This window comes from Aureobasidium namibiae, assembly GCF_000721765.1.
Source record: "Aureobasidium namibiae CBS 147.97 unplaced genomic scaffold scaffold_13, whole genome shotgun sequence".
Taxonomy (NCBI): Eukaryota; Fungi; Ascomycota; class Dothideomycetes; order Dothideales; family Saccotheciaceae; genus Aureobasidium; species Aureobasidium namibiae.
In genome coordinates, this window is record NW_013581196.1 from 437,358 (window position 1) to 461,849 (window position 24,492).

Consider the following 24,492-nt stretch of genomic DNA (forward strand, 5'->3'; position numbering starts at 1 on the left):
TCATAGCAATCTCGTTGATGTAGAGACGCTGGATTAATGCTTCTCCGATCGAACACAACATGTGAAGAGGAAGGGTAGAAGTTTAGTGGATACATTGCTGGTCATCGACAGTCGAGCGAAGCCAATCAGCCTAGGATCCACAGACTCATGCACACGGGAAGGGGGCATGGCGGAAGCTGCAGCATGATCAAATATGGTCTGTGAATACTACATATGATTTCGTGCAACCACGAGCTGACTGGAACGGCAAACCCCAAACACTCCCTAAGCTTCGACACACGCCGTCAAGAGCTTCCACTGAGTGCCCATCGCCTCATTCGCAAAGTCTTGCAACTCGTAGTCCTTGCCCTTACCATCCTCACCCCCGTCAAAGACCTCGTACGAGAAGTAACCACGGAAGCCCGTCTTCAAGACAGCGCGTGTGAAGTCGACAACAGGTAGGTAGCCTTGGAAGGGGAGAGGTCGGAAGTCATGGCTCCAGCGACCTCTAGAGCGGGTTCCAGACTCATCGACGTCTTTGCTGAAGGGCTGCTTAGGCTTGTACGCATCACTGATCTGGAGGAAGAAAATCTTGTCTGCGGGAATAGTGCGAGAGAGCTCGTCGCATGAATCCTTCCAGTCTCTCTCCAGCTGATCCTTGGGCTTGTCTACCAAGCCTGACTCTGTGGTTGGGTCTGCCCACTCGTAGCCGGCGGACTGGAAAGTGTCTAGACAGAGACCGACGTTGGGGCGGTCGACCTTTTGTACAATGTCCCATACGTCTTTCCATGTAGGGGCGTGGGTTGACCAGCACCAGTTCTCGTAAGCCAGACGGAAGTTCTTCTTTGCGAGCATGTCGGCGAGTTCCTGTAGGTCGCTAACGAAGCGGCTGCGGTCTGCGCCAATCTTGTCGGCCGGTGTATCTGAGGAACCGACCTGTGTCGTGGTTAGTGTATACATATATCGAGACACAGACATGCGTATTCCTTACCTGGAGCATGTCTGTTCCAACAGCTTCCATGATTCTGATCCAGCCTTCAGCACGGGTGAAAGCATCCTTTCTCTCCTCGCTACCCTGCGGCCAGCCCTCGAAGTTGGCGAATGGTTGAAGAATCAAAACCTTCAGCTTCTTTGCATCGCACATGGCCTTGACCACCTTGGCGGAGATGACAAGATCATCGTAGTCATATGCTCCGACCTCTTTCTTCATATACGTTGATGCAAAAGCCAGGAGATCGGGGAATCCAAGCTCAATGGCACTGAAGCGTGCCTCGGAGATTGCTTCTAGCTTCTTGGGAAGGGTGTGTTCATCTCTGCAACCAATCGATACACTGGCGAAGCAGGTGGGGATGTTTTTGACGTTTTCTGTGGTGAGCGGCATGGTGAATTGTTGTGCAGTCGAAATGGTCAAGTCAGGAACAAGAGGAGGGTTGCTGTTCATATACATAGCTCTCAATGGGGCGATTCCGTGAGACCCGCTGTTATACTCATCATGATGAACTCGATGGCTCAATCATCTCAGATCCTCAGCAGTAGCACCGCACCCCGCATTTGACGTCATGAGATACATTTTCTCTTGCAGTGAGGAATAGACAGTCTAGAACATGTGCTCTGAGTTGCATCTCAGGAAAGGTACAGCAGGGAATGCATGTTGTAGTAACACCACATCAGGGCGCACACATCGCTTGGAAGCAGATGGTGAAAAGAGGAAGGAGCGATACCGGTGGTCGATAAATCTAGACTGAGCGAATCATAAGCTGAGTAAAGGCTATGCGTGTGTGGCTTGTCGGCCCGAAGGCTAGAGAATAGCAGATGGCAGAGTGACGGTTGACTCACGAACTATTTGCTGCTGACCTTTCCTCCTTCCACTTTACATTGTTGTTTCTTTCCTTCCCACGTCTTGATACCCCAATTCACTGTTTCTTCTGCGTATACCTGAGTATCTGCATCGTTCCTCACATCACACATACACATCATGTCGACAGAAGTAAGTCCTCGCGCCTTCTCCAGGAAAAAGTTGCCCCGCGACTTTCCCCAACGCCGCTTCGAACTAAGCAAGAACCACGTCTGACATGGTATACAGTTCTTCATGGAGAACGCCTCGGTCGGCGACCGTTCCACCCCCGAGAACTGGCGCATCCGTGGCATGACTCCCCTGACCGCCCCTGATCTTCTCCAGCACGAAATCAGACAATCGCAAAAGTCAAAAGACACCGTTCTCAAGGGTCGCGACGAGGCTTCAGATGTTGTCCAAGGCAGAGACGAGAGAAACAGACTGCTGGTCGTCATTGGCCCTTGTTCGCTGCACGACCCCAAGGCCGCTCTCGAGTACTGCGACAAGCTGTCTGCCATGAAGGAGAAGTACGAGGATGAGCTGGTCATCATCATGCGCGCCTACCTCGAGAAGCCTCGCACCACTGTTGGCTGGAAGGGTCTGATCAACGACCCCGATCTTGACGACAGCTTCAACATCAACAGAGGTCTCCGTGTCTCGAGACAGCTCTACCTCGACCTGACCGAGAGAGGCATGCCCATTGCCAGTGAGATGCTGGATACCATCACCCCTCAGTACACCGCCGATCTCTTGTCTCTGGGTGCCATTGGCGCACGCACAACAGAGTCCCAGGTTCACCGTGAATTGGCCTCTGGTCTCTCTTTCCCCGTTGGCTTCAAGAACGGCACCGACGGCACTCTCGATGTTGCCATTGACGCCATTGGCGCTGTCAAGAACCCCCACCACTTCTTGTCCGTCACAAAGCCCGGCAATGTCGCCATTGTCGGCACCGCTGGCAACGAGGACTGCTTCGTGATTCTCAGAGGTGGAAAGAAGGGAACCAACTACCACCCCAAGGACATTCAAGAGTCAAAGGAGAAGCTCCAGAAGATTGGCTACACCAAGCCCAGACTCATGGTCGACTGCAGGTACGTTATGATCAGACCAAAAAGATTCACAAAAGCGACAGCAAGACTGACATTCTCAAAACAGCCACGGCAACTCGGAAAAGAACCACATGAACCAGCCAAAGGTCGCTCACGAACTCGCCACCCAGATCGCCGCCGGCGAAGAAGCCATCATGAGCGTCATGATCGAATCGCACATCAACGAGGGCAACCAAAAGATGCCCAAGGAAGGAAAGTCGGGCCTCAAATACGCAGTCTCCATCACCGATGCATGTATCGGCTGGGATGACACCGAGAAGGTTTTGGCCGAGTTGGCCGATGCCGTTCAGAAGAGAAGAAAGCATGCCGCTACCAATGGCTCAGCATAAACATCTCCAAGCTCTCTATTTTGACAAGCAATCTATAACGAAAGATAACGAAGTGTGTCCTAGACACGGACAGGAATACAAAAGAATCAAAAGTTTTCATTCTGATCAAACAGGCCAAAGAATCTCAATTCGACTTTTATTTAGAAAGCGTTTCCTCATATTTGCCTGGCTTCTCTGCCCTTCATCTCGGGACGCTCCTTTTCCCACTCGTCTCTGATGACGGCGTAGAGCATATCTGCCAGAATGACGGAAAGAGCCAGACTCCACACGAGCGTAATGGCGTAGAAGAAGTTTGCATTGCCACTGCCAGCATAGACCCAGAGGTAGTAGAAGGCAGGACCGAGCAAGGTGGTGTATATCAGGGCACTGATGGCAGGGAAAGCATATCGTGAAACTGCGGTGTTTGCCATGTCAGTCAACTATTCGATGCAGTTATGGTTGAAAAGGGGTCAGAAGTACTCACGTTCGTGAACATGACCATACATGGAGAGCATGGAAAGCCAGAAGCCAGCATCACCAACATTGGCGTATGGCTGAAAGACGGCAAAGATACCGCACAAAAGCACAACAGCAGCTAGCGGCTGTTCGCGAAGACGGATTGTGAGTGCCGGAGAGTACGATGCCATGTGCAGCCAGAAGACTCCAAGGAAGAAGTTGCGGAACGAGTCGAAGATTTCGATGAAGAAGTACCACCATAGACCAACATTGGGGGTCAAGTCGGGCAGCAGAAGACGAGAGGCGTAAACGGATGAGATGAAAGACCAGTCGCCGATCAGTGCGTATGACAAAGCAAACAAGATGGCAATGGCAGCCACAAGCACAAGTGTATAGCGCGCAGCAAAGGAGGCCAAGGTGGCAGTTGACGCATTCTGGTGGGTCTTGCTACGACGGAGGACCCATGAATCGTAGCACAGAATGGCAAGGGGTGGAAGCAGCAGTAGCGGATGCAACGACATGTACGAGGCAATGGCCAGAGCGAAGGCAGAGCCTAGAACGGCACCGCGGCAAGCCTTGAGAATAGCGATGAGAACAAAGAGGTTCCCAAAGACATTTGTGGAACGGGCCAGACATGTCAAGATGACAAAGGGGTTGAAGAGGTATGCGGCAGCGACAGCAGAAGACGACCAGCGCTTCGACTCGCGCGATGATGTGAAGAATCGGGTGGTATATGACTGGCCAGACGCAAAGATTTGCATGAGAGCGTATGCGCTCGCCAGATCGACCAGTGTATATAGCAAGACGGTGACGAGAGGGTAGCGTGTGGGATCAGGGAGGAGCGAGAAGAGCGGCAGGAGGATGGGGGCCTGGTGGAAAACACCTCCGTCGTATGGCGATAGACCATGGTTGTATAGAAAAAGACCTTCTTGCACTGTGATAGAATGGCAATTCAGCTCTTGACTCTTGCTGAGAGCGAGGGGTCGGCAGGCGCATACATCTCTTGAAGCCCGTCACGGGTGTCGAGAGCTCGACACGTCCACTAAGGAGGTCGGGCAGACCGGGAAAGGCCCATGGTAGCAGCAGTCGTACAGCAGCAGCCGATCCAAAGAGTATATTGTCGTACGTCGAGGTCGACATGGTTGCTGCACACTGTCTAGACATCAATAAATGGTCAGAGGGTCGAGACTCGGGAAAGCCGCTGCTCTCTCCGCAATGCCTCTCTCGGGCCAATACGGAAGGTACGCCGAAGGCGGTGAGGGCACCTTCCTCGAAAGTTCGACAAGGGAAATTTTGGTTCTCGCGCCTCAGCCTGCCTTTGACCATCCATTTGTGTAATTATTTGTCGCATTCATCATGGCCAAAATTCAGAGAAGAGGTGCGTCGAACCGCTGTCGCTGCTTCTTGCATCCGCTATACTGACTTCCTTCCAGGCCAGAAGGGCGCGGCCAAAAACTACATTACCCGTACCCAGGCTGTGCGCAAACTGCAGATTTCACTACCTGACTTCCGTCGCCTGTGTATCTTCAAGGGTACCACACTCTCCGGCTCCCTCGACCTCCCAAAGTCTAACATACTCTGCAGGAATCTACCCTCGTGAACCTCGTAACAAGAAAAAGGCAGCCAAGAACTCCAACTCGACCCAGGCCACCACCTTCTACTACACCCGCGACATCCAGTACCTGCTCCATGAGCCTCTCCTCAACAAGTTCCGCGACCACAAGGCTCTGGCCAAGAAGATTGGTCGTGCTCTCGGTCGCAATGAGGTCTCGGACGCAAACCGCATGGAGAAGAACCTCACTCCCAAGATGACCCTCGACCACATCATCAAGGAGCGCTACCCTACTTTCGTCGACGCCCTCCGCGACCTCGACGACTGTCTCTCCATGCTCTTCCTTTTCGCCAACCTTCCCTCCACCGAGACTGTTCCTCCCAAGACCATCCAGCTCTGCCAGCGTCTCACTCACGAGTTCGAGCACTACCTCATCCGCAGCAACAGCTTGCGCAAGAGTTTCCTTTCCATTAAGGGTATCTACTACCAGGCCACTATCCAGGGTCAGGACATTCTGTGGCTTGTTCCCTACAAGTTCGTCCAGCGCGTCACCGGCGATGTCGATTTCCGCATCATGGGCACCTTTGTCCAGTTCTACACAACTCTCCTCGGTTTCGTAAACTACAGACTCTACACCAGCCTCGGCCTGGTCTATCCTCCCAAGTTCGATGCCAAGGCTGACGAGCAAGGTGCCGAGTTGGCCGCCTTCGCCATCGAGGGTCGCAACGTTGCTGGTGCTCTGGACAACCAGGTCGAGCAGCCCGCTGCTGCTCCCAAGCAAGTTTCTGCCACTGCCCAAGCTGAGGCCGACAAGCTTCTGGAAATGCCATCCGGCGAAGAGCCTACCAGCTCATACGCTACAGCGCAGGAGACCCCCTCATCAAACCCCAAGGACCAAGAAGAGGAGGACAGACAAGACGGAGAACTCGATGCTTTCCCTGCACCTATCGACCCCGAGTCGGATGTTCTGCACCAACCTACCGTTTCCGCTTCAACCGCCGCCAATCTTTTCGAGCCTTTCACAATCTATCTTTCGCGCGAAACTCCCCGCCACCCTCTGGAATTCATTCTGCGTGCATTTGGTTGCAAGCGTGTAGCATGGGACACTGTTTTGGGCGAGGGCGCCTACACATCCGACGAGGCTGACCGTCGCATCACTCACCAGATTGTTGACAGACCTAACCTGCCTCTTCCTGCCATGCCCGTCGAGGACGAGGAGACCGCTGCAGCCAACGCGTCCAAGCGTTTGAGACCTGGCGAGCGTGTTCCTGGACGTGTTTACATCCAGCCCCAGTGGGTTTGGGACTGCATCAACGCAGGCAAGCTGTTGAGAGCTGACCTTTACGCTCCTGGGGCCACTCTCCCTCCCCATCTTTCGCCCTGGGTCAAGCCCAAGCAAGGTGAATACGACCCTACCAAGTCCTTGGCCGAGCAGGAGAACGAGGGCGAGGCTTTGGCTGCCGAGGCAGAGTCAGACGAAGAGATGGCCGATGAGGATGCTGGTTCGGATGGCGAGGAAGTTGAAGGTGTCCGTGGAGACGGCGAAGCTCGCAACTTGGAGTCAAAACTTTTGCAGCAAGGCGGTAAGGAGGTCGTCAGCGGCGAAGGTATGGATGTCGAGCTCGCAGAGTCCGACGATGACGAGGATGAAGAGGAGGAGCCCGCCAAGGACGAAGAATTCGGCGGTTTCACCGAGGACGAACAGGAGGACGAGTCCGAGGATGAGGCCACCCGTCACCAGCGAGAGCTTGCTGCTGAGGCAGAAGGCCGTTCGCTGACCGCCGATGCTGGTGCCACACCTGCCAAGGCTCTGCGCAAGAAGGAGGCTGAGAAGGCACAGAAGGCCATCTCGCGCCAACGCAAGGAGGCACAAGAAGAGACAGATCGCCAAAAGATGATGATGAGTCGTCGCAAGCGCAAGATCTTCGAGAAGATGCAGTACTCGAACGCAAAGAAGGACGCAGAGGCCGAGAAGCTGAGAGGCAAGAGAAGAAAGATCGAGAAGGGACAGACCAAGGAATAGATTTGTGCATGAGCAAGGTGTTTTGGTGTGGCTATATCGGTTGTCTTTTATTTTCTTCTTGGGCCAAGGTCTTTGTACTACTGTGATCAGACGTCTGGCGTTTGTATAGGCAAAAGTGGAACAAAAATGTTATCTATTGATCAAAACAATCTGAAGGTTCTCTCACAAAGGAAATGCTATTCGAGTCGAGGACAATTGCTGCAAGTCCTTGGTCGTCTGTGCCTGCCAGACTTTCACTCGGACTTTGTGGCGTTTTCTCCGTGAAGCATTGTTTGCCTGCAAAAACATTTTGCACCTCGAGCTTTATTTCATCGACTTTATTTTTGACATTCTCGACATATCTCATTCATTTCATCGCACAATCTAGGCCGACCACTTCAATCACACGCTAGATAACGATCTCAAAGGACAAGAGGAAAATCTATATATCAGCCACACCAAGAAACTGCAAAGCTTGCTTGACCATGGCCGACTTCCAAGCAAAGTCCGATGTCTTCTTGAACTGGTTCAAATCTCAATCTGGAGCCACATACGACTCTCGACTTCAACTTGCCGATCTGAGAGACAGAGGAGCTGGGCGAGGTATCATTGCCACCTCGAACATCCCTGCCGAGACAGATCTCTTCACAATCCCCAGGAAAAGCGTCATCAGTGTCGAGAACTCGGATCTATCAAAGAAACTGCCAAGAATTTTTACTGGATTGAAGAATCTTGACGCCGATGGTGATGATGGTATGGCTGATGGAGATGATGAGGCAGAGGAATTGAGCATGCCTGACCCCTGGCTGGATCTGATCATGGTCATGGTGTACGAGTATTTGCAGGGTGATAACTCTGCTTGGAAGACTTACTTCGAGGTCCTGCCCGAGACTTTTGACACTCTAATGTTCTGGACTCAAAGCGAACTCAACGAGCTGCAAGCCAGTGCTGTCAAGGACAAGGTTGGCAAGGAGTCTGCCGATGAGATGTTCAAGACAAAAGTCTTGCCCGTTGTCAAGGCTCACGAGGACGTGTTTTATGCTGGTGGGGCTCAAAAGTTGTCTGATGAGCAAGTTGTCGAACTTGCACACCGCATGGGCAGTATCATCATGGCTTACGCTTTCGATCTGGAGAACAACGAGGAAGAGGAAGACGATGAGCAAGAAGGTTGGGTTCAGGACTTGGAGGGCACTCAAGCAATGGGCATGGTACCCATGGCTGACCTGCTCAATGCCGATGCAGAGTTCAACGCACATCTCAACCACGGCGAGGACTCTTTGACAATGACCTCGCTGAGGGAGATCAAGGCTGGAGAGGAGGTCCTCAACTACTACGGTCCTCTGCCAAACTGCGATCTCCTACGTCGTTATGGCTACACTTCAACAAAGCACGCAAGATATGATGTCGTTGAGGTACCTTGGGAGATCATCTCCAGCACTATCGACAAGAGATATACCGGCAAGAAGGGCTCTTTGGACGAGGAAGATATGGAAGAGGGCTTTGTTCTCGACCGCGACTCTGGTGAGCCCGATGATACTGGAGTTAACACTCACCCAGCCAAGTTCGTCACTTTCCCCGAAGAACTCGAAGAGCAAATCTGCCAAGTCATCGGTCCGGCGATGGGCATCGACGTCAACCGTGGCCCCAACAAGGCACAGCGCAAACAACTGAAACTGGCTTACTACGAGATTCTGGACGCGGTGATTCCAGCAAGGCTGGCACAATATGGTACTACAGTGGAGCAAGATGAGCAACTTCTGAAAAATCCCGACCTCGATGCTAGACACAAGATGGCCGTGTTTGTGCGTCTTGGAGAGAAGAAGCTACTGAAGGAGGCCAAGGAGTTTATTCCTGCACAGTTGGAGAAGTACAAGCCTGTGCAAGAGGAGGAAGAGGGACGTAGTGCTAAGAGACAGAAGAGGTAGATGGGTTTGACTAGCCTTAGAAACTCCCTTTTCTTGTTCTTGGCTTGATGCTATAATACAAACTTTCGACTAGCTTTGGTGTCCGATGCCCTTCTCAACCCCTTGTACGCATGAAACCTGCGAAAAACTTTCCAAGTCCATCGTGGTCACCCAGAGGCAGGATGTTGGCGACGTACTGGTCCGGTCTCACGACGACAACGCAGCCCCTCTCACGATTGATCTGCCTAGCAGTGAAGACATCCTTGTGTCCAATAATAGCCTCTGCACAGAAAACCTTCTCATAGTCCCTGAGGCCAAGTCTTCCCTTCTGCGGCCATGCAATAGCAGGCATATCGTTGATGTTCAGCGAGGCATGTCCCTGCTGCAAAACACCTCGGACATCAATCACAGAATCCACATCGGCACCCGCAGGCGTGAATGCGATCACCATTTCTGCAATGGCCCTGCAAGCGACTTGGAACGATGAAGAAGGCGCTGCGGGATCCTCGGCAGAAGCAAAGATGAAGATTCTCCATCTGCCGTCTGCCTTGACGATGTGGCCGAGCTGAATGGGCTTTGCATCTGCTAAGCGAATCACTGGTGCTGAGTGTAGACGCTCACCGATGGGGAAGCCCTTTGCCAGTTCTTGGTGGACTGGAGTGGCAGTGATGAGGGAAGGAGCATATGCTGTTCCCAAACCTGCCATGAATAAGCCCTGTTTCTCAAAGAAAGCCTGGAATTCAGCAGGATCTATTCCATCGTTGTCGATAGTGCCACCAGTGGTTTTGGGACGAGCACTGAACATGGAAGCGATCTCGCGATCAAAGTTGATCAGATCTTGAGCCACTTTTTGACGTTCGGTGGAGTACGTGTGCAGGATCGAAGGTGACGCTGTGTTGTTGAGCACAGCGGCTAGCTTCCAGGCTAGATTGAAGCCATCTTGCATGCTTACATTCATGCCTTGACCGGCTTTGGGGCTGTGAGTGTGGCATGCGTCGCCTGCGATGAAGATGTTCGGGCTTTTGGAGAGTGCTTCTTGAGCGGTCAGATTGTCAAATCTGCTGCAGAGGCGTTGACCAATCTCGTACACTGAGTGCCAGATGACCTCCTTGACGTCCAAAGTGTAAGGGTGGAAGATGCGTTTTGCAGTCTGAATGAGTTGGTCTGCTGAGATGTTCTTGCTAGAGATGCGCTCGTTGGCGGATAATTTGTCGAGTTCGATGTACAGGCGTACGAGATAGCCTCCTTCTCTGGGGATGATCAGGATACTGCCTTGGGTTGCAGAGTGGATGGCGACTTTGGTTCTCCAGTCTGGGAAGTCGGAGACGGCGAGTATGTCCATGACTCCCCATGCTTGGTTTGCAGAGTCGCCTTCGAGTTTGAGACCGAGGGCTTGACGGACGGCGCTGCGGGCTCCGTCGCAGCCTACTACATATTTGGCACGTACGTTCTCGAGTTGACCCTCGTGGTCCGGGTCTGTTCTTTCGAGTTGCACTTGCACGGATGATGTTGCTTGTGGCGAGGACTCGTCTGCTGGTTGGAGAACCAGTTGCTTGAGCTTGCGTGAATAAGATGGCTGCAGTCTCGTGGGCGATCTGAGCATGACATCGAGGAAAAAGTCGTGAACTCTGGCTTGATTGAGAATAACATGCGGAAACTCGGACAGATCATCTCCAGTGTCCTTGATCCTGCCACTTCTGACTATGCACTCCGGATTGCGCTCATCGGGTTTCCAGAAAGTGGTTTCGTTGATGTAGTAAGCTTCCTTGAGTACTCTCTCACTGAAGCCATATGCCTCGAACATTTCGATGCTCCGGACTTGGAGGCCATCTGCTTGACCGAGAGTCAACCTCTCGGCTTTTTGCTCAACGAGGCGAGTGGTGATGTTGGGGAAGAGTGAAAGTTGTGCTGCGAGTGCAAGTCCTGCTGGTCCTGAGCCGACGATCAGGACATCTACTTCTTCAGGGATGTCGTTTTGGATTGTGCTGCTTCCTTGTGCGTGTGCTTGGTAGAGATTGTGAGGATCGCCTGGCGTGAAGCCATTGAGATTGAATTGCAAGACCGACATTGTGCAAAGAAGATTGCTGTCGACAGATTGGTTTGGATCTAAGAATTGCAAGGTGTGTTGGTTTTCAGGTTACTGGATAGTTGTTGTCATCTCTTGTGAATGCGACATGCGAGGGGCTTCAGTGAATGTTGTCTCCCAAGCTTTCACTTCAACTTGTGGGAGTGGTAGTTATTTCAACGAAGCACAGTTCTACTTACGGCACTTCTGCTAATCGCTTCATTAGCTGTCTAACTTACGATGATGTGTGTTGATGTCGTCCGGGTCTTTGTCAGACCTCGGGTCCCATCCAACTCCTCGCAGCTCCCCGCTTCGGCTTGCACTTTCGGGTGTTGTTGACTTGTACCTCTTCTATCACTTTTACATGATCGTGTAAAGACACTTCCTGTACAATACAGCTGTTTGCCATCGCGACAATGAGGAAGATGTTGTCAGGAATCAATCTGTCCGCTGGCGCGAAAAAAGAACCATCGTAATGCCGCCTACGTCACGCGTCACCAGCCTCCCAGCCTCCTCAATCTCGTCGACACCTTCTCTCATGTTACTTACAGATAGCCAAAATTGACGCTCTGCTTCCAGATCCTGACCTGGGTAAGCATCTGTAGGCTTTTGGGACTCACACAGAGTTGCCGATTCTGTGGTCATCCGTTCGCTGAGAGCACATTCTGGCTCATGGTCCATCATGGCCATCGGGTGCTCTCGAGATGGCGCTGCCAAAGCAGTGTGCTCGGTCTACGTTCCTGCCTGCCAGCAGTAAAGACATCATGCGGTTCCCACTGCATGAAATCAGCCGACTGGCTCTGCATCTCGTGACGTTGATCATCAGAATGACTCGTTAGGGTTGATGCCTCAAGCTTGGACGCCAGCAACAAAGCTATAAATACGATTCAGTCTGCGGCTCCGAGGCCTCGAAAAAAGAATACGAGAAATATCCATCTTGGCTTGAGGGTACGGGTGAAAATAAACACGGCGGCCTGCGGCGTCCATCCTTCTCTCCACTTGGTGCAAAGGTTATCGACTCGCGAAGTTGAACAACATCATGCTGCATGCAGCTAAGGCCACTGCGATGTGGAAAATTTATTATATAAGGTAAAACTAGGGCATGTCCAGGTATTTTCTTCCTGTTCTTTCATTCATCAAACACTTCCACTTCATCTTTATTCGTCTGTCATCATGCGTACCTCTATCATTTCTGCCGTTGCCGCTATGGCCCTCTCTGCCGAGGCAGCAAAGAGCTACATCCCCTACGTCTGGAATAACACAGCCCCTGCCATTGACGGCCAGCTTGTGCAGGCTATCAACGGCCTCTTCAATGTTGGTGGAACTGCCGACGGCAAGTGCTCCGGTAGCTGCCCTTCTGCCAACAAGACCATCATCACCCAAAGATCGAACGACGACTTTTGGCTCAACGTCGCCGACCCTCAGGGACAGCAGATGTACGTCTTCGACCAAGACTTGAAGTACACTCTTCCCAAGACCGACAAGGTCTCCGGCCCCGATGAACAGGCCACCAACGGTCCTTTCTCCATCGACTTTGACGACTATGCTCAGGAGACTGTCCTCAGGTTCCAGGGAAATGACTGGGCTGCTTGCAAAGCATTCGATGTCAACAAGGGCATCACCCTCAAGGTTCAGCCTCTGGTCTACGGAGGTTCTCTCTGGGCCAATGCTTACAGCTATGAGTGCACTCCCTTCAAGATGAGATTGGAGGAGACCGATGCACCTGCCGTCGACTACTACCGTCGCGATTGCCCTTTCCGTTGGTTGAACTGCTGCCCTTTCTATTGCATGGGTCAAACTTGGGCCATTGTTGATGGCACCACCAACGAACCTGGTGATATTGTCAAGACTTGCCCCAACTGAGTATATTACGGGCGAACTTGGGGAAGTAATCGGTTGATTGGCATAGACGACGATACGAAAGACCGACTGTACAATTTATGACAAAAGTAATAAAAATGTATATCAACCAAATCTCGCAACATGGTGCCAATAGATTTCTTGCAACAACTCGACCATATAGCTCGTTTTGTCATCGAGCGAAGCATGTTTGTGGCAAGCGATCTATTTGCGATTAATAGCCGATTTCTGCGGCCCACAGGATTTGGGCTTGCAGATGACTTAAGGAGTTCGTGGTGCGAGAACGGAACGAGTCGTACAGTACCTGTTGATAGCGACCTTACTCCACGAACATCAAGGTTGTTGCATGGCTTGGCACAACGTGTTTAGCTAGTCGCATGAGTTTGTCGAGTGACGCAGCAGGCACTCTCCACAACCTGAAGGATCAACAGAAGTATGAGGAGGTTATCTCCAGTTGTGGCTTCCTCATGATCACGACGTCGAGATCAAAATTCTGTGCTGTTTACGCTAAGCTTTCCTCTAGATGTTCGCTCTTTCCGTATCAGATGATGAATCCTTCAAGTTGCTCCTTCGTACGCTGATCAACATTATGGTGTCTATTTTCTTCCCATTTTTTACCCCCAGCGCCGAAAGCATTGCTAAGTTGGCCGAGGAAGAAGTCGAGATTCTTATCAGCTTTAGGGAAGGCTTCCTTGAACTTTCGATACAGTTCATCGACTTCGTGCTGCTGAGAAGCGTTCTGAATGAGGTCGTCGAAGAGCTGCAGATATTTACGAGTGTGTGCCAGATCAGCTTGACCGTCCATTTCCCAGCCACTTTCCAGATGTCCTGGGATTATCTTGGTGGCGTTCAGAGATGCGATGAGATCAAGCGATTTCTGCCACGCGTGCAAGATCTGTGGTGTTTCTATCTCGGCCGCCCTGTACCGTTGTCAGGATCATATTCATAATCGCCATTACGCATGTTGATGCTCTTCGACTTACCAGACGTGCGTGCTCCTCGCATATATCACATCACCGCAAACGATCGTCTTCTCCGTTGGCAACCAGAACAATGTCTGATCTATCGAGTCACCCTGCACCGGACCAAGCAGACATATCGGCGACTGCTCATCTCCATCAAGCACGAAGAAGCTATGCTCGAATACATCGGGCTTCCTTGGCTGCTCAGGCACCATCTCCTTTCCCATCACCAATGGCCAGTACTTGACCTTCTCCTCATACTCGCGATCAATTCCTGCACGAACGTATGGTGCAGCCAAGAATCTTGAGTCTGGGAAGGCCTCGAGGATAGGGTTGGCAGAGAAGAAGTGATCGGGATGGTGGTGGGTCACAAATACTGCTCTCAATGGCAGAGATGTCTTGTCTTTAATCCAAGTGACGATAGATTTGGCATCCGGGATCAGAAAAGGAGGATCGATGAGGGCAGCACTTTTACTGCCTACAATCAAGGTAGTAATGCTGGATAGGCCCTGCTCGCTCGAGACGTGGATGTGTGTTTGCAATGTCATGATTTTCAAATCTTACTTGTAGATGGTGGTTGTTTAGAACGATAAAATATTGTTGTTCTCCAAGGACAATTGGGATAGGCGTTGTCTAGATGCTATATACCCACTATTGGCGCTATACAGAGACCCACAACGGTGGTCATCAGAAAGAGCGGGGTTTCGGCAGATCGGAAAGTATATCACCACAGTATTCATGCGGGACATCACACCGCAAAGCTATAAGCACTAGTAGAATTCGTGTTGAATTCTCGGCAATCAATATCGAAAATGCATAGTATCTGCTTGAGATGGACATGGTCTTGGAGTTCGCTGTCGTATGACGCCAGAAACTTATTACAGAGGAGAGTTCTGATACAGCAAGAATGGACAAGAGGCAGACAGCTAACAAGATCAATGAGACAAATGGCGAACGATGCCAGAATACTGACTACTACACCACAGTTGTTAACAACTATTTGTTCACACGAAGCCAGATTGTGCTACCTGGACCGCGGGGTTTCAATGTTATAACAAGAATTTCATGACTGTCTCACAAGCTCAAAGCAACAATGGCTAGATCTTTCTCTCAGCTTTGTCCTTGGTGTCAGTTTGTTGGACATTGGTTTCCTTCGTTTCCTTGGTTTCGACAATGGTCCTCTCGTGGAGAGCTTCGATGGATATCTGGCTATCTCCATACATGAGTCTCAGACAACATCTTTGTTCCTAAGTCTCAAGTTGAGCGACGTTCCAGGGCATGTCTTCGACTCCTTTGTGGATGGTATCACTCATGCGTACTTGAACAGCCGGCCTTGATAGAAGTATTGTGGTATTTAGTATCTCTTCTGGCTAGGTTCAACTGACTGGCATTATCTCCCACCATCCCTTTCTCAACATCCACTCCAAGATGTCCTTTCTCTACGCTTCCAAGAATGAGATGTTGGCGAAAACGATCATTCGTCTCCAGCGCGAAGAGCTCGATGCAATCACTCCCGACAATGAAGATATGGACCTTGCCCTCAACCTGCAACTCGAGGAACTAAGTATAGTTGAGACTTACATTGCCGACCACAGGTTCGGACTTCATGTCCTCTTCGAACCAGAGCCGAATCAGGAGGAACTCGAACGTACTCTTGAAGCAGTCATTCTGCGCTACGAAGCCAGGGCAGCACTCTTGACTTGTACAGGTTGCGAGTCACTCTTCACCAGATACCAAAGCTTCAAGGCTCCCTGTGACCTCCACTACTACTGCCGCGAATGCCTGGCAAACTTGTTCGAGTACACCATCGGAGACGAATCGCTGTACCCGCCAAAATGCTGCGACCAGGAGATCGTCTTCGACAATGTGAAGACACTGCTCGACGACAAGCTAGTCGCAAGATACGCGGATAAGAAGATTGAGTACGATACGGAGCCTGACAAAAGAACCTGCTGCTGTGGTTCAAACTGCAAGACATTCGTTCCTGAGACCAATGTCCAAGACGAAGTTGCAACATGCCCCGACTGTGGCAAAACAACCTGCACCATCTGCAAGGAAGCAGCACACCGTGGCGACTGCCCCAAAGACGAGGATACACAAAGCTTACTCGAGCTGGCCGACAAGGAAGGCTGGCAGCGCTGTTACAACACAAAATGCCATCGTGTGATTGCTCTCACAACCGGCTCCAATCATATAACGTGAGTATTTGATGATGATGTACCCTTGGAGTCGATGTAGCTAACTCGATATACAGATGTGTATGTGGCGCTCAATTCTGCTATGTGTGCGGTGCTCGCTGGAGGACTTGCTCTTGCCCTCAGTTCACTGAAGAGTACCTTCTGGCAGGAGTTACCAGGCCTAGGAATGCTGGTTATCGTTTGTATCAACCACCTCAGGAGTGAGGATCCAGTGATAGAGCCTTCGTAGAGAGGTTGACCAATTTGTCGGAACGAGTGGCTCTTCGTTGCACTTTCTAGCAGAGGTAACAACGTTGTCCTCAGCTCGCTAGAAGGACTATGACCGGATGTTCGGAGGTTACAATTATCTTTGAAATAGAACACACAAACTGCAATCACCCATATTCCATGAAGTGCAACGCGTGTGGCTATCAAAATGTACAGTATACTGGAGAGACAGAGCGATTGTCATCGAGAGTTGGCCTGGTGTCGGATCTCTTTAGCTACCATCCATGCCTTTCCATGGTCTACAAGTCCTACTGTGCATATTATGGCTTCATCAGAAAAGGGCAAGAGTCATGGACCCTAGCGTATTGCGAAGAGAGATGTCGAAAACGCGAAGACATTGATCAAGACAAAAAGACAAAACGTACAGCAGCAGGAATTCCCACGTGGTCACCCACCGTAGTACTAATCTGCCGTTCAACTGCTTATGTATGGCAGAGCGGACGGGATGCCCAGTTTTCAGCTGACTGTGGCCGTACGTGCTAGAAATGCTGATTCTTCACAATATAGCTGTGAATGGAGACTCAATATCACACTGTCAAGGCAGGCCAACGAAGGATACGGTAAACTCTGTGCCTCTGCTTTTCCTAAAGCCACGACCACAACAGTCATCTTAAGGATGAATTGAGTAAGCAAGAAGGAAGGGAAAAAAGAAAACCGGAACATCCTCATACATAATCATCATCGTCGTGTGTGCTTTGTCCCCTCTACAAACCCAGAACTCCCGCTAATCGCAAACAAAAATCGAGTGGTTAGAAAACACTAACAACCAAGAGTATGGAAGAGAAGAGAGTTGTAGGCAGAGATCCATATGCTCTACCTTTTCCTGTAACCGTCAAGGCCAGGATCACCAAACATCTGTGCTGGACTATGACCCTTCGTCATGCCATCGAGTCCTGACCCAGAATCACTCCTGAAGATCTCAGATTGTGCGTATGGGTCGGATTCCCACACTTCGAGACCTTCGAGTGGTAGTGATTCTCCATATGGTTTGTTTGCACCGTATTGGTGGAGTGCACCGTTGATTCCAGTTAAAGCCCATGCGAAGATAGCCTGGTCCCGGATGGAATTCATAAAGTCGTCCTGAGCAGGTCCGCCAGCTCTTACGTGATCTGTTTGAGCACTGAACGGGCCTAGTGATGGTGCGAAATTTGTGGCGAATGCTTGCTGTGGGCGTGCCTCCATTGGTGGTAGGATGGGTTCCGTTGCCCATGGAGCAGCAAAGAGACCGTTTTCGTATCTCGAACGTGCCAGTGTTGGGATCATAGGTCGTGCCCGCCTCATACATACTACAAGGCCGTCGGACGTACAAGATATGACTGCTTCAAGCTCGATTGGATCACGCTGAATAGGTGGCCTGACGCTTCCATCGGGCGAAGTCGTGGAAGACGCCGACGATTCCTCGGCCATAGAGTCCCCAAATATTGCCGAATGCGTGTCTTGTGCGTCTGTGCTACTGTGTCCTGATGTGGTCCGAGAATTCGAAATGTGGTGTGAGTCGATATCCATGCTCTCGGATCCTGAACGCGATTCATTGATGTGAACGCCGCCGCCAATGTCTTGGTCAACACTACTCTGTGCTGTCATCTCGTCGTCGCTTTCCTCGTCCATGGGTGTTGTGACGTCATCATCTATGCGAGGATCCCGGAACCAGAATCGAAGATATGCTATAGAATCATTCGCTTTTGCGTTCTCAAGACATTTGATAGCGTCTTGCAAACAATTTTCAGCGATACAGTAATAAAAGCTGCGGCCCCTCATGTAATCGGCCGGGATGCCGATGACCTCTTCCAGACCGGCGGTCGCATACATGATGGTCAAGGTTCGAGTAAAGCGGTTCAGGAACAAAGCGGCTCGTGGTTCATGTGTCGGCTTTGGGGCAGGTCGTCTAAACTTGTCTGAGATATGCGACAACATGTGATAACGTGGATCCCGCGGTGATGATGAGAACAAGCGGCGTATGATAGGGGCTTCTTCGGCTCGTTCTGCAAGAAGTGTTAGGCAGATGATGGTATGGTGGACTTGGTAAGCACCTACTTTGACTCGGCAACCCCCTTCGATAGACAGATGTGCAGACAATCATAACATCATAGACGACGGTGAAACAGCATTCGACACCGGTCCATTGTCCTTCCTTGTTCCTCACCCGGCAATAGGACAGAACGGCGGCCTTGTCCATCTGGACACCCTTCTTGTGGAATGCTTGAGCGAAGGGCAGTTCATCTTCACAGAAAAATTCCCAGCAGGAGCGGTTGACAACTTCATCTGGTGTCCAGCCTAGGACGTCGACAATGGAATCGGAGGAATAGAGGACACGAGCATCGGGAGTGAGGTCTGTGATGTAGTCAGTAAGAAGAAGAAGAGTGGGGGTCGGAGATGGACGTACCGTGAATAGAGATGAAAGTCAAGTCCATGGTGGCGAGCAAGTGTGGAGGAGCAGGAGACAGATATTTTGGCGTGGGTGAATATGTTTTGTGCGTGACCAGGGCAGTGTATGCGGGCTGCTACAATCGGGCGATTACTGCACGTCCGTCGCAATGGACGAGGGCCCTGCAATGCAAAGGTAGCGTCCGTAAGACAGGGATTTAGACACGCTCTGGCTGGCTGGCTGGCTGACGTGTGAGACGAGCCTGATGCGCTCTCTTGGTCGAGACAGAGGCTTCGGCGTACAGAGTTAGGGCTAATGGCTGTCAAGGCGGCAAGAGTCGTGAGGGCTCGAGAGAGGCATGAGTCTCTAGGTTATATAGTGGTCCTGGTGCAAAGGGTGCAATGACGAGTCCGGCTCGGCGCTTGATTCGGAGCTGACAGGATGGGGTCGTAGTTGCGCAACAATATACCGCCTTGTCCGTGCTAGCGACAACAATTCTCTTCACAACCGAAACTTGGGATGCGACGAGTACAAGGTGGTGTAAAATTGCGGCCGACAAGACTCAGAGAGCACGGTCTGATCACGCTCGCCTCTGCCCGAGTCTACCCTACGAACCGAACCGCAGACTTTCCTTACGTCACACGAGCCCGTCTACTTGGCGCCCTCTCAGGAATCTTACAACCATATTAGATCGAGAGTAGGGCGACCGATCTACTTCGGACAGCATGATTGTCTGCTGGCTTGAGTAGATAGTCCATGCGAAGTCGGCACATCGTATGTGCATATATAGCTGAGTCCATAGTAGTTTTCGAGAATGGTTCCTGTCTCGCAAAGTACTAGGTCTCGGCAGTCGCTCCAAAGTCATAACTGCCAGTCTGATCCGGCGTTTAGGTCCGCTCTCCAGTCAAGACCAGCCCATGTGCAGGGTAATCGCGGTCGGTGTCTTTGCCTGCTTGAGCTCGGATCGAGATTTTTCGTCACAATCTCGATTAAGGAACTTACTTACTCTTCCAAGTTGTTTTTGTGTTTGCTTGCCGGCCACCAAAGGTGCATCTATTGCAGTGTTTGGTCTGCATAGTGATATAATCCAGAGTGAAGACAAGCGAGAGGCTGTTCGCAATCTGAACTGGTCGATCATTCGTGTTTGTCGTCAAATCAACTTCGGCAAGCACGCAGGATTTGGCGTTGGCGCGTTTGTTTGTGCCTGCCTCTCCACACGTCCATTCACAGCCGCTTCTCTCAGTGGACTTTCATAATCGCTCATAACTGAACTCCCTCCCTGCTGCACAAGCACTTCGTGCGTTGCCTCAATCCGGCCACTTTCCACCACTCTTACACGCCATGCAACATAGACGCTGATAGCAACCATCCTCGCGATGGAGTTCCCGCAGCTTAAAGCGTGGCTGCGATTACCTGTACGTTCCAAATTCTGCCATCATTGTTTACCAACATCCAATCATCTCGCTAAACATATTAAAAAGGATGAAGGACAGAATGGTACGTACGCAACCATTTTCGTCTGCGACAACCACCTTCTCTATCAAGCGGACCTCACCTGATTCATGTGACGAACAGTCTCAATCTACGACATAAAGTTTTACCCGTACACTGCGCCGGGTGAAGATCCCGTCTTTGCCGCTGTGGCAGCAAGAGAAGTGAGCCACATACAATCATTCGTTCACAAACGTTTCTCCATCCAGCTCTAACTACAGGCAGATTTACATATGCAAGCCTGTCGGCAAGTCTGCTAACTCCAAGACTAATAATTTGGAGGTCCTGAGATTGCTTGAGGACCCTGATGTATGACTAAAATGCTTATGCAGTGCCAATCTTTGTACGGTAGCTGACTGCTCTCGTAGGAAGACTCGTCTCTCAACAGTGTTGCATGGTCAGTAGATGCCGATACTGGCGAGCCTCTTGTTTGTGTCGCTGGTTCCGGATCGAAGAACATCAAAATCTGGAACGTCGTCACAGGGGAGTTGGTTCGGGTAAGCTCGCCCTGTCTGTATTCGAAGAGCATGCATGCTAACTCGTTACACCAGATTCTCTATGGACACGGAGGTGTGAGTGAGATGTAGTCGATTTGTTCTGGGCTCCGACTGATATCGCAAAGGCCGTCAACGATTTGGTAACATCGCCAGTTTCGCCCTACATTCTCGCATCGTGTTCGGCCGACTACACGATTCGAATATGGAATCTGGATGATCAGTATCGCAGGCAGCCATGCGCAGCGATTCTCTCGGGGGAGGGTCATAGGCAGACAATCCTCTCTATCGTGGGTGTCCTAGCACCTACCCATGCACAATGCTGACACACGTTGCAGGCTTTCCATGACAACGGTAGGTGGCTTTTGAGCGGTGGACAGGATACGATGATCTGCTTGGTAAGTCCTGTTTCTGTCGGGGCACAGAGTCATTGCTTACCTATGCAGTGGAGCATCCCACCCGTGCCAGACCATAACGCAGGAAAAGACAAGCCGACAGTAGTGGTCTATCCTCACTTTGCCAGTATCGGAATGCATTCAGATTATGTAGACTGTGTCCGGTTCTGGGGTGACCTGGTTCTCTCCAAAGCGTCCACCGGAAACAACATAAAAGTCACCAGAGGCGAAATCATGCTGTGGAAGATTGACGGCTTTCATTCGGGCAATACTCAACCACCAGAACCACCTATGCCTGGTTATGGGCGAGCCACACGATCTGCCTTCGGTGGTGATTTCCAACGACTGTGCACCTTCGACATGACGAACGTGGCACCCTTCTACATGCGCTTCGGTTTGTTCAAGGAACCCGGCTATCGTCCCATGCTCGTCATGGGCAATACCAAGGCCCGATTCTCATTCTGGGATTTGCAGAGGTTCGAGGAGCGTTGGACCAGCAATAAATTGGTCCCTATTGTTGACGATAAGAAGCGGATCAGAGATCTTATCGATGAAGTTAAAAGCAAGAAGGACATCGTCTCACAAGTTTCCGCTAACGGTACACGAGCCAGTAGTGCTCCTGATAGTGATGCTGGCAATATTGTCAAAAACAACAAGCGGAAAAGAGGTCTCACAGAACTGGTCCTACTCAACAATACAACACGAGCTAGGAGCATTGCGAGCGACTCCACGAGAGCAAGCAGCCGTGCGAGCAGGCCTTCAGGAGGTATGTAATCCAGCCTAACCATATCATCGACTAAGACTGACCTTGCCAAAAGTATCACTCGTGCCCCGTAACTCGCTGCTTCCCGCGCGTGCCCCCACATCAGCTCCTGGCGCGACGCCCGCGATTCTAGATACAGCATCTGAGAACGAAACTGACGAGCCGGAGAAACCTCCACGCGACATGAGAAACTACGTTCGACACACCGCTCATAAGACGACGGTGGTCGCTTGTCCCATCGATTTTGCGTGCAGAGCAGTGGATTGGAGTCTCGATGGCAAGTGGTGCGTTGGAGTCGGCGATCATGGCATGATTGCCATATTCGGGCGCTGGTTGGACAAATGAGAGGCAGTTGGCTCCGGTTCGATTCGCATTCAAGAGACCCAAGAGCCACATACATGAAGCATTGGCTTGGTTGCTAGCAAGTGCTCGTCAACCCAGTTCACATCACATCGACGACGTCACGAAAGAATACTTTTCCTTGCTGATCGGCGTTGGAACTTTACAGAGGAAGACAAAGCTCTGCGTGGTGGCAACATCGTCAAGAATATCTATCACATCATGGGTACAGACCTCAAGCGGGGAGTAATACGTGATAACTCTCTGATAGAATCGACAAGAGCTTGGAAGTAGTATAAGATGCGTCCCATAATATTGATAAGAGCCTTCAGTATACAATTGTGACTATCTAGGTTGCTCCTCGATCAACGCTACCAAAAGACACATTTGACTTTGCACTCTTCTCATCCTAGCCCTACCATCCATTTCACAATCACCCAGACTATACTGACAGGCCACAGCATGATTGCCAACACTCTTCCGACAGCCGTTCCAATACGCACGACAATCGCAAGACAGCAGAGTATCGCGATGGCCCTTACAGCCATGAGTACCAGAGACTTGATCGCCTGCCAGCGTTCGATAGGTTTAGTGGCCGAGTCGGATAGTATGTGGATAGCTTGAGTGAGACCGATGTTGGCCCCTTGCGGCGATCCGTCACGCCTGGATGGTGTTGGTTTACAGAACATTTGATTGATCGCCCATGCCAAGAACCCAACCACCTGGGTTTCAAGAGGAGACAGTGACTCGGCCATCGACGCACCAGAGATAGAAGGTGTGTTCGAATGACTCATATAAGGCGGAGGCGGGGTAGAGGTATACTCTCGAGGCACAGCCTTCTCATGATGGCCCTTCGCGGCTAGACCATCCGGATGAACAACACGGACTCTAGGCAGCTGTCGCAGATCCTGGAAGCGTGAAGTGTTGGAGTTGGATCGTGTACGTTCAGCTCCTCCTATGGTGGGACTCTTGTTGTCTGCAAGGGCTGTCTTTTCTCGCGCAGTGGACGATGTTGATACGCTCACACCGGAATCTCTACGCTCAAGTTCAGGCGCTGGCGAGTGTACTGACTTGCGAGTTGGGCGTGGAGATCCGCATGGAGATTCGCATGACGCAGCGAAACCAGGGAACGCAGATATCGGTGGGGAAGATGCATCATGACCTGCTGCACTGTCCTCGGCCTTGGGTGATGAGGAGCGAGGGTTGCTAAAGTCTCGTAGTGCTTTCGTGGCTTGGGCGAACTTTCGAGGTCCAGCGCCAATACTGTGCATCCTCCCATTCATTCCTTCTTTGTGTGACAGACGTTGTGCTTTGTCTTTGTAGTACTGCACGGCCTTGTCCTGATCTGCTTGTTGGTATGGCTGTGGGTCCTTGGCCGTTGGCATGGGAATTACAAAGCTATCTTCGCTCGCGTGGAAGTCGGCTCTGGTGGCTGACGAGTTGGCTGTGGTGATCTTGGAACACCCGGCTTCCGTGTCTAGTTCCATGTTCCATCCTGTCGAGTCTTGACGCCACCGGCCCCTGGGTCCTGCTGGTCTCTGTCGAGGCGACGCTGATCGCGGCTCTTCGATTGCTCGGACTCTTGGAGATGAGTCCGACGGTAGTATGTGATCGCTCCCGAATAGTGAAAGTGCTTCGGCGGGCGATATGGGCGTTCTGGGAGTCAAGTTTGTCACAACACTCGGGCTGATTAGACCGGTCCTTGGGTTGGCTGCGCGTGCTGTGAGATAGTCATCGCTACCTCGGACGCCCATATCTATATCTATGTTTGTAAAGTGTCGCTGCGGTGTTCTAGGTGGAGTGCGAAATGTGTCTCTTAACCATACTTTTCTCGCAGTACGATGATGATATGAGGCTGGACGGTTATAAGCACTAGTCGGTGGATTTTGTTTTCGTGGAGAACTGGAGTTGAAGTTTTCGGCGAATAGTCGAGCAAGCAAATGATGGAGTCGCTGGGTGACGATGTCCGTATTTCTAGCATCCATGGAAGGGCAGAGGAATGTGGTGTGGTTGCGCTGTCAACCAACAACGGTCGCTGTCAACCATCGGAATCTGGGGGGAACACCTTCCGGTGCGTTACTATCTCAATCGCTGCTTCCACAATCGGGACAACCCTTGAGAATCCATGATGATGCAAAAGCCGTTGATGATG

General features: G+C 51.2%; 12 protein-coding genes across 12 annotated transcripts; 6 read left to right on the top strand and 6 right to left on the bottom strand.

The window, feature by feature from the left end:
- Positions 1-264: 264 nt before the first annotated feature.
- On the bottom strand, positions 265-1,360 carry M436DRAFT_51476 (putative 3-dehydroshikimate dehydratase; the record flags this gene model as incomplete). Its single annotated transcript, XM_013570064.1, has 2 exons — positions 265-915; positions 971-1,360. 2 exons carry the CDS (start codon positions 1,358-1,360, stop codon positions 265-267), a joined length of 1,041 nt encoding a protein of 346 aa, XP_013425518.1.
- Positions 1,361-1,954: 594 nt separating this feature from the next.
- M436DRAFT_74445 (3-deoxy-7-phosphoheptulonate synthase) lies at positions 1,955-3,248 on the top strand (the record flags this gene model as incomplete). The annotated part of the gene is made up of 3 exons (XM_013570226.1): positions 1,955-1,966; positions 2,063-2,901; positions 2,966-3,248. 3 exons carry the CDS (start codon positions 1,955-1,957, stop codon positions 3,246-3,248), a joined length of 1,134 nt encoding a protein of 377 aa, XP_013425680.1.
- A 155-nt stretch (positions 3,249-3,403) lies between these two features.
- Positions 3,404-4,823, bottom strand: M436DRAFT_50914 (PIG-U-domain-containing protein; the record flags this gene model as incomplete). Its single annotated transcript, XM_013569971.1, has 3 exons — positions 3,404-3,642; positions 3,712-4,617; positions 4,682-4,823. The coding sequence occupies 3 exons, from the start codon at positions 4,821-4,823 to the stop codon at positions 3,404-3,406; spliced, it is 1,287 nt and encodes a 428-aa protein (XP_013425425.1).
- A 216-nt stretch (positions 4,824-5,039) lies between these two features.
- Positions 5,040-7,258, top strand: M436DRAFT_83661 (uncharacterized protein; the record flags this gene model as incomplete). Its single annotated transcript, XM_013570227.1, has 3 exons — positions 5,040-5,061; positions 5,117-5,215; positions 5,268-7,258. 3 exons carry the CDS (start codon positions 5,040-5,042, stop codon positions 7,256-7,258), a joined length of 2,112 nt encoding a protein of 703 aa, XP_013425681.1.
- Positions 7,259-7,722: 464 nt separating this feature from the next.
- Positions 7,723-9,162, top strand: M436DRAFT_74448 (SET domain-containing protein RMS1; the record flags this gene model as incomplete). Its single annotated transcript, XM_013570228.1, has 1 exon — positions 7,723-9,162. The coding sequence occupies one exon, from the start codon at positions 7,723-7,725 to the stop codon at positions 9,160-9,162; it is 1,440 nt and encodes a 479-aa protein (XP_013425682.1).
- A 94-nt stretch (positions 9,163-9,256) lies between these two features.
- M436DRAFT_50878 (2-polyprenyl-6-methoxyphenol hydroxylase-like oxidoreductase) lies at positions 9,257-11,209 on the bottom strand (the record flags this gene model as incomplete). Its single annotated transcript, XM_013569962.1, has 1 exon — positions 9,257-11,209. One exon carries the CDS (start codon positions 11,207-11,209, stop codon positions 9,257-9,259), a length of 1,953 nt encoding a protein of 650 aa, XP_013425416.1.
- A 1,170-nt stretch (positions 11,210-12,379) lies between these two features.
- On the top strand, positions 12,380-13,069 carry M436DRAFT_74450 (uncharacterized protein; the record flags this gene model as incomplete). The annotated part of the gene is made up of 1 exon (XM_013570229.1): positions 12,380-13,069. The coding sequence occupies one exon, from the start codon at positions 12,380-12,382 to the stop codon at positions 13,067-13,069; it is 690 nt and encodes a 229-aa protein (XP_013425683.1).
- Positions 13,070-13,607: 538 nt separating this feature from the next.
- On the bottom strand, positions 13,608-14,576 carry M436DRAFT_51372 (putative metallo-beta-lactamase domain protein; the record flags this gene model as incomplete). Its single annotated transcript, XM_013570050.1, has 2 exons — positions 13,608-13,986; positions 14,050-14,576. The coding sequence occupies 2 exons, from the start codon at positions 14,574-14,576 to the stop codon at positions 13,608-13,610; spliced, it is 906 nt and encodes a 301-aa protein (XP_013425504.1).
- Positions 14,577-15,555: 979 nt separating this feature from the next.
- Positions 15,556-16,430, top strand: M436DRAFT_51661 (uncharacterized protein; the record flags this gene model as incomplete). The annotated part of the gene is made up of 2 exons (XM_013570097.1): positions 15,556-16,226; positions 16,283-16,430. The coding sequence occupies 2 exons, from the start codon at positions 15,556-15,558 to the stop codon at positions 16,428-16,430; spliced, it is 819 nt and encodes a 272-aa protein (XP_013425551.1).
- An 876-nt stretch (positions 16,431-17,306) lies between these two features.
- On the bottom strand, positions 17,307-18,904 carry M436DRAFT_51548 (uncharacterized protein; the record flags this gene model as incomplete). Its single annotated transcript, XM_013570078.1, has 3 exons — positions 17,307-18,475; positions 18,528-18,824; positions 18,877-18,904. 3 exons carry the CDS (start codon positions 18,902-18,904, stop codon positions 17,307-17,309), a joined length of 1,494 nt encoding a protein of 497 aa, XP_013425532.1.
- Positions 18,905-20,234: 1,330 nt separating this feature from the next.
- On the top strand, positions 20,235-22,346 carry M436DRAFT_51496 (WD40 repeat-like protein; the record flags this gene model as incomplete). The annotated part of the gene is made up of 9 exons (XM_013570068.1): positions 20,235-20,277; positions 20,434-20,513; positions 20,575-20,658; positions 20,718-20,846; positions 20,901-20,921; positions 20,972-21,133; positions 21,182-21,241; positions 21,290-22,004; positions 22,057-22,346. The coding sequence occupies 9 exons, from the start codon at positions 20,235-20,237 to the stop codon at positions 22,344-22,346; spliced, it is 1,584 nt and encodes a 527-aa protein (XP_013425522.1).
- A 398-nt stretch (positions 22,347-22,744) lies between these two features.
- M436DRAFT_74455 (uncharacterized protein) lies at positions 22,745-24,325 on the bottom strand (the record flags this gene model as incomplete). The annotated part of the gene is made up of 2 exons (XM_013570230.1): positions 22,745-24,102; positions 24,181-24,325. The coding sequence occupies 2 exons, from the start codon at positions 24,323-24,325 to the stop codon at positions 22,745-22,747; spliced, it is 1,503 nt and encodes a 500-aa protein (XP_013425684.1).
- Positions 24,326-24,492: the final 167 nt, after the last annotated feature.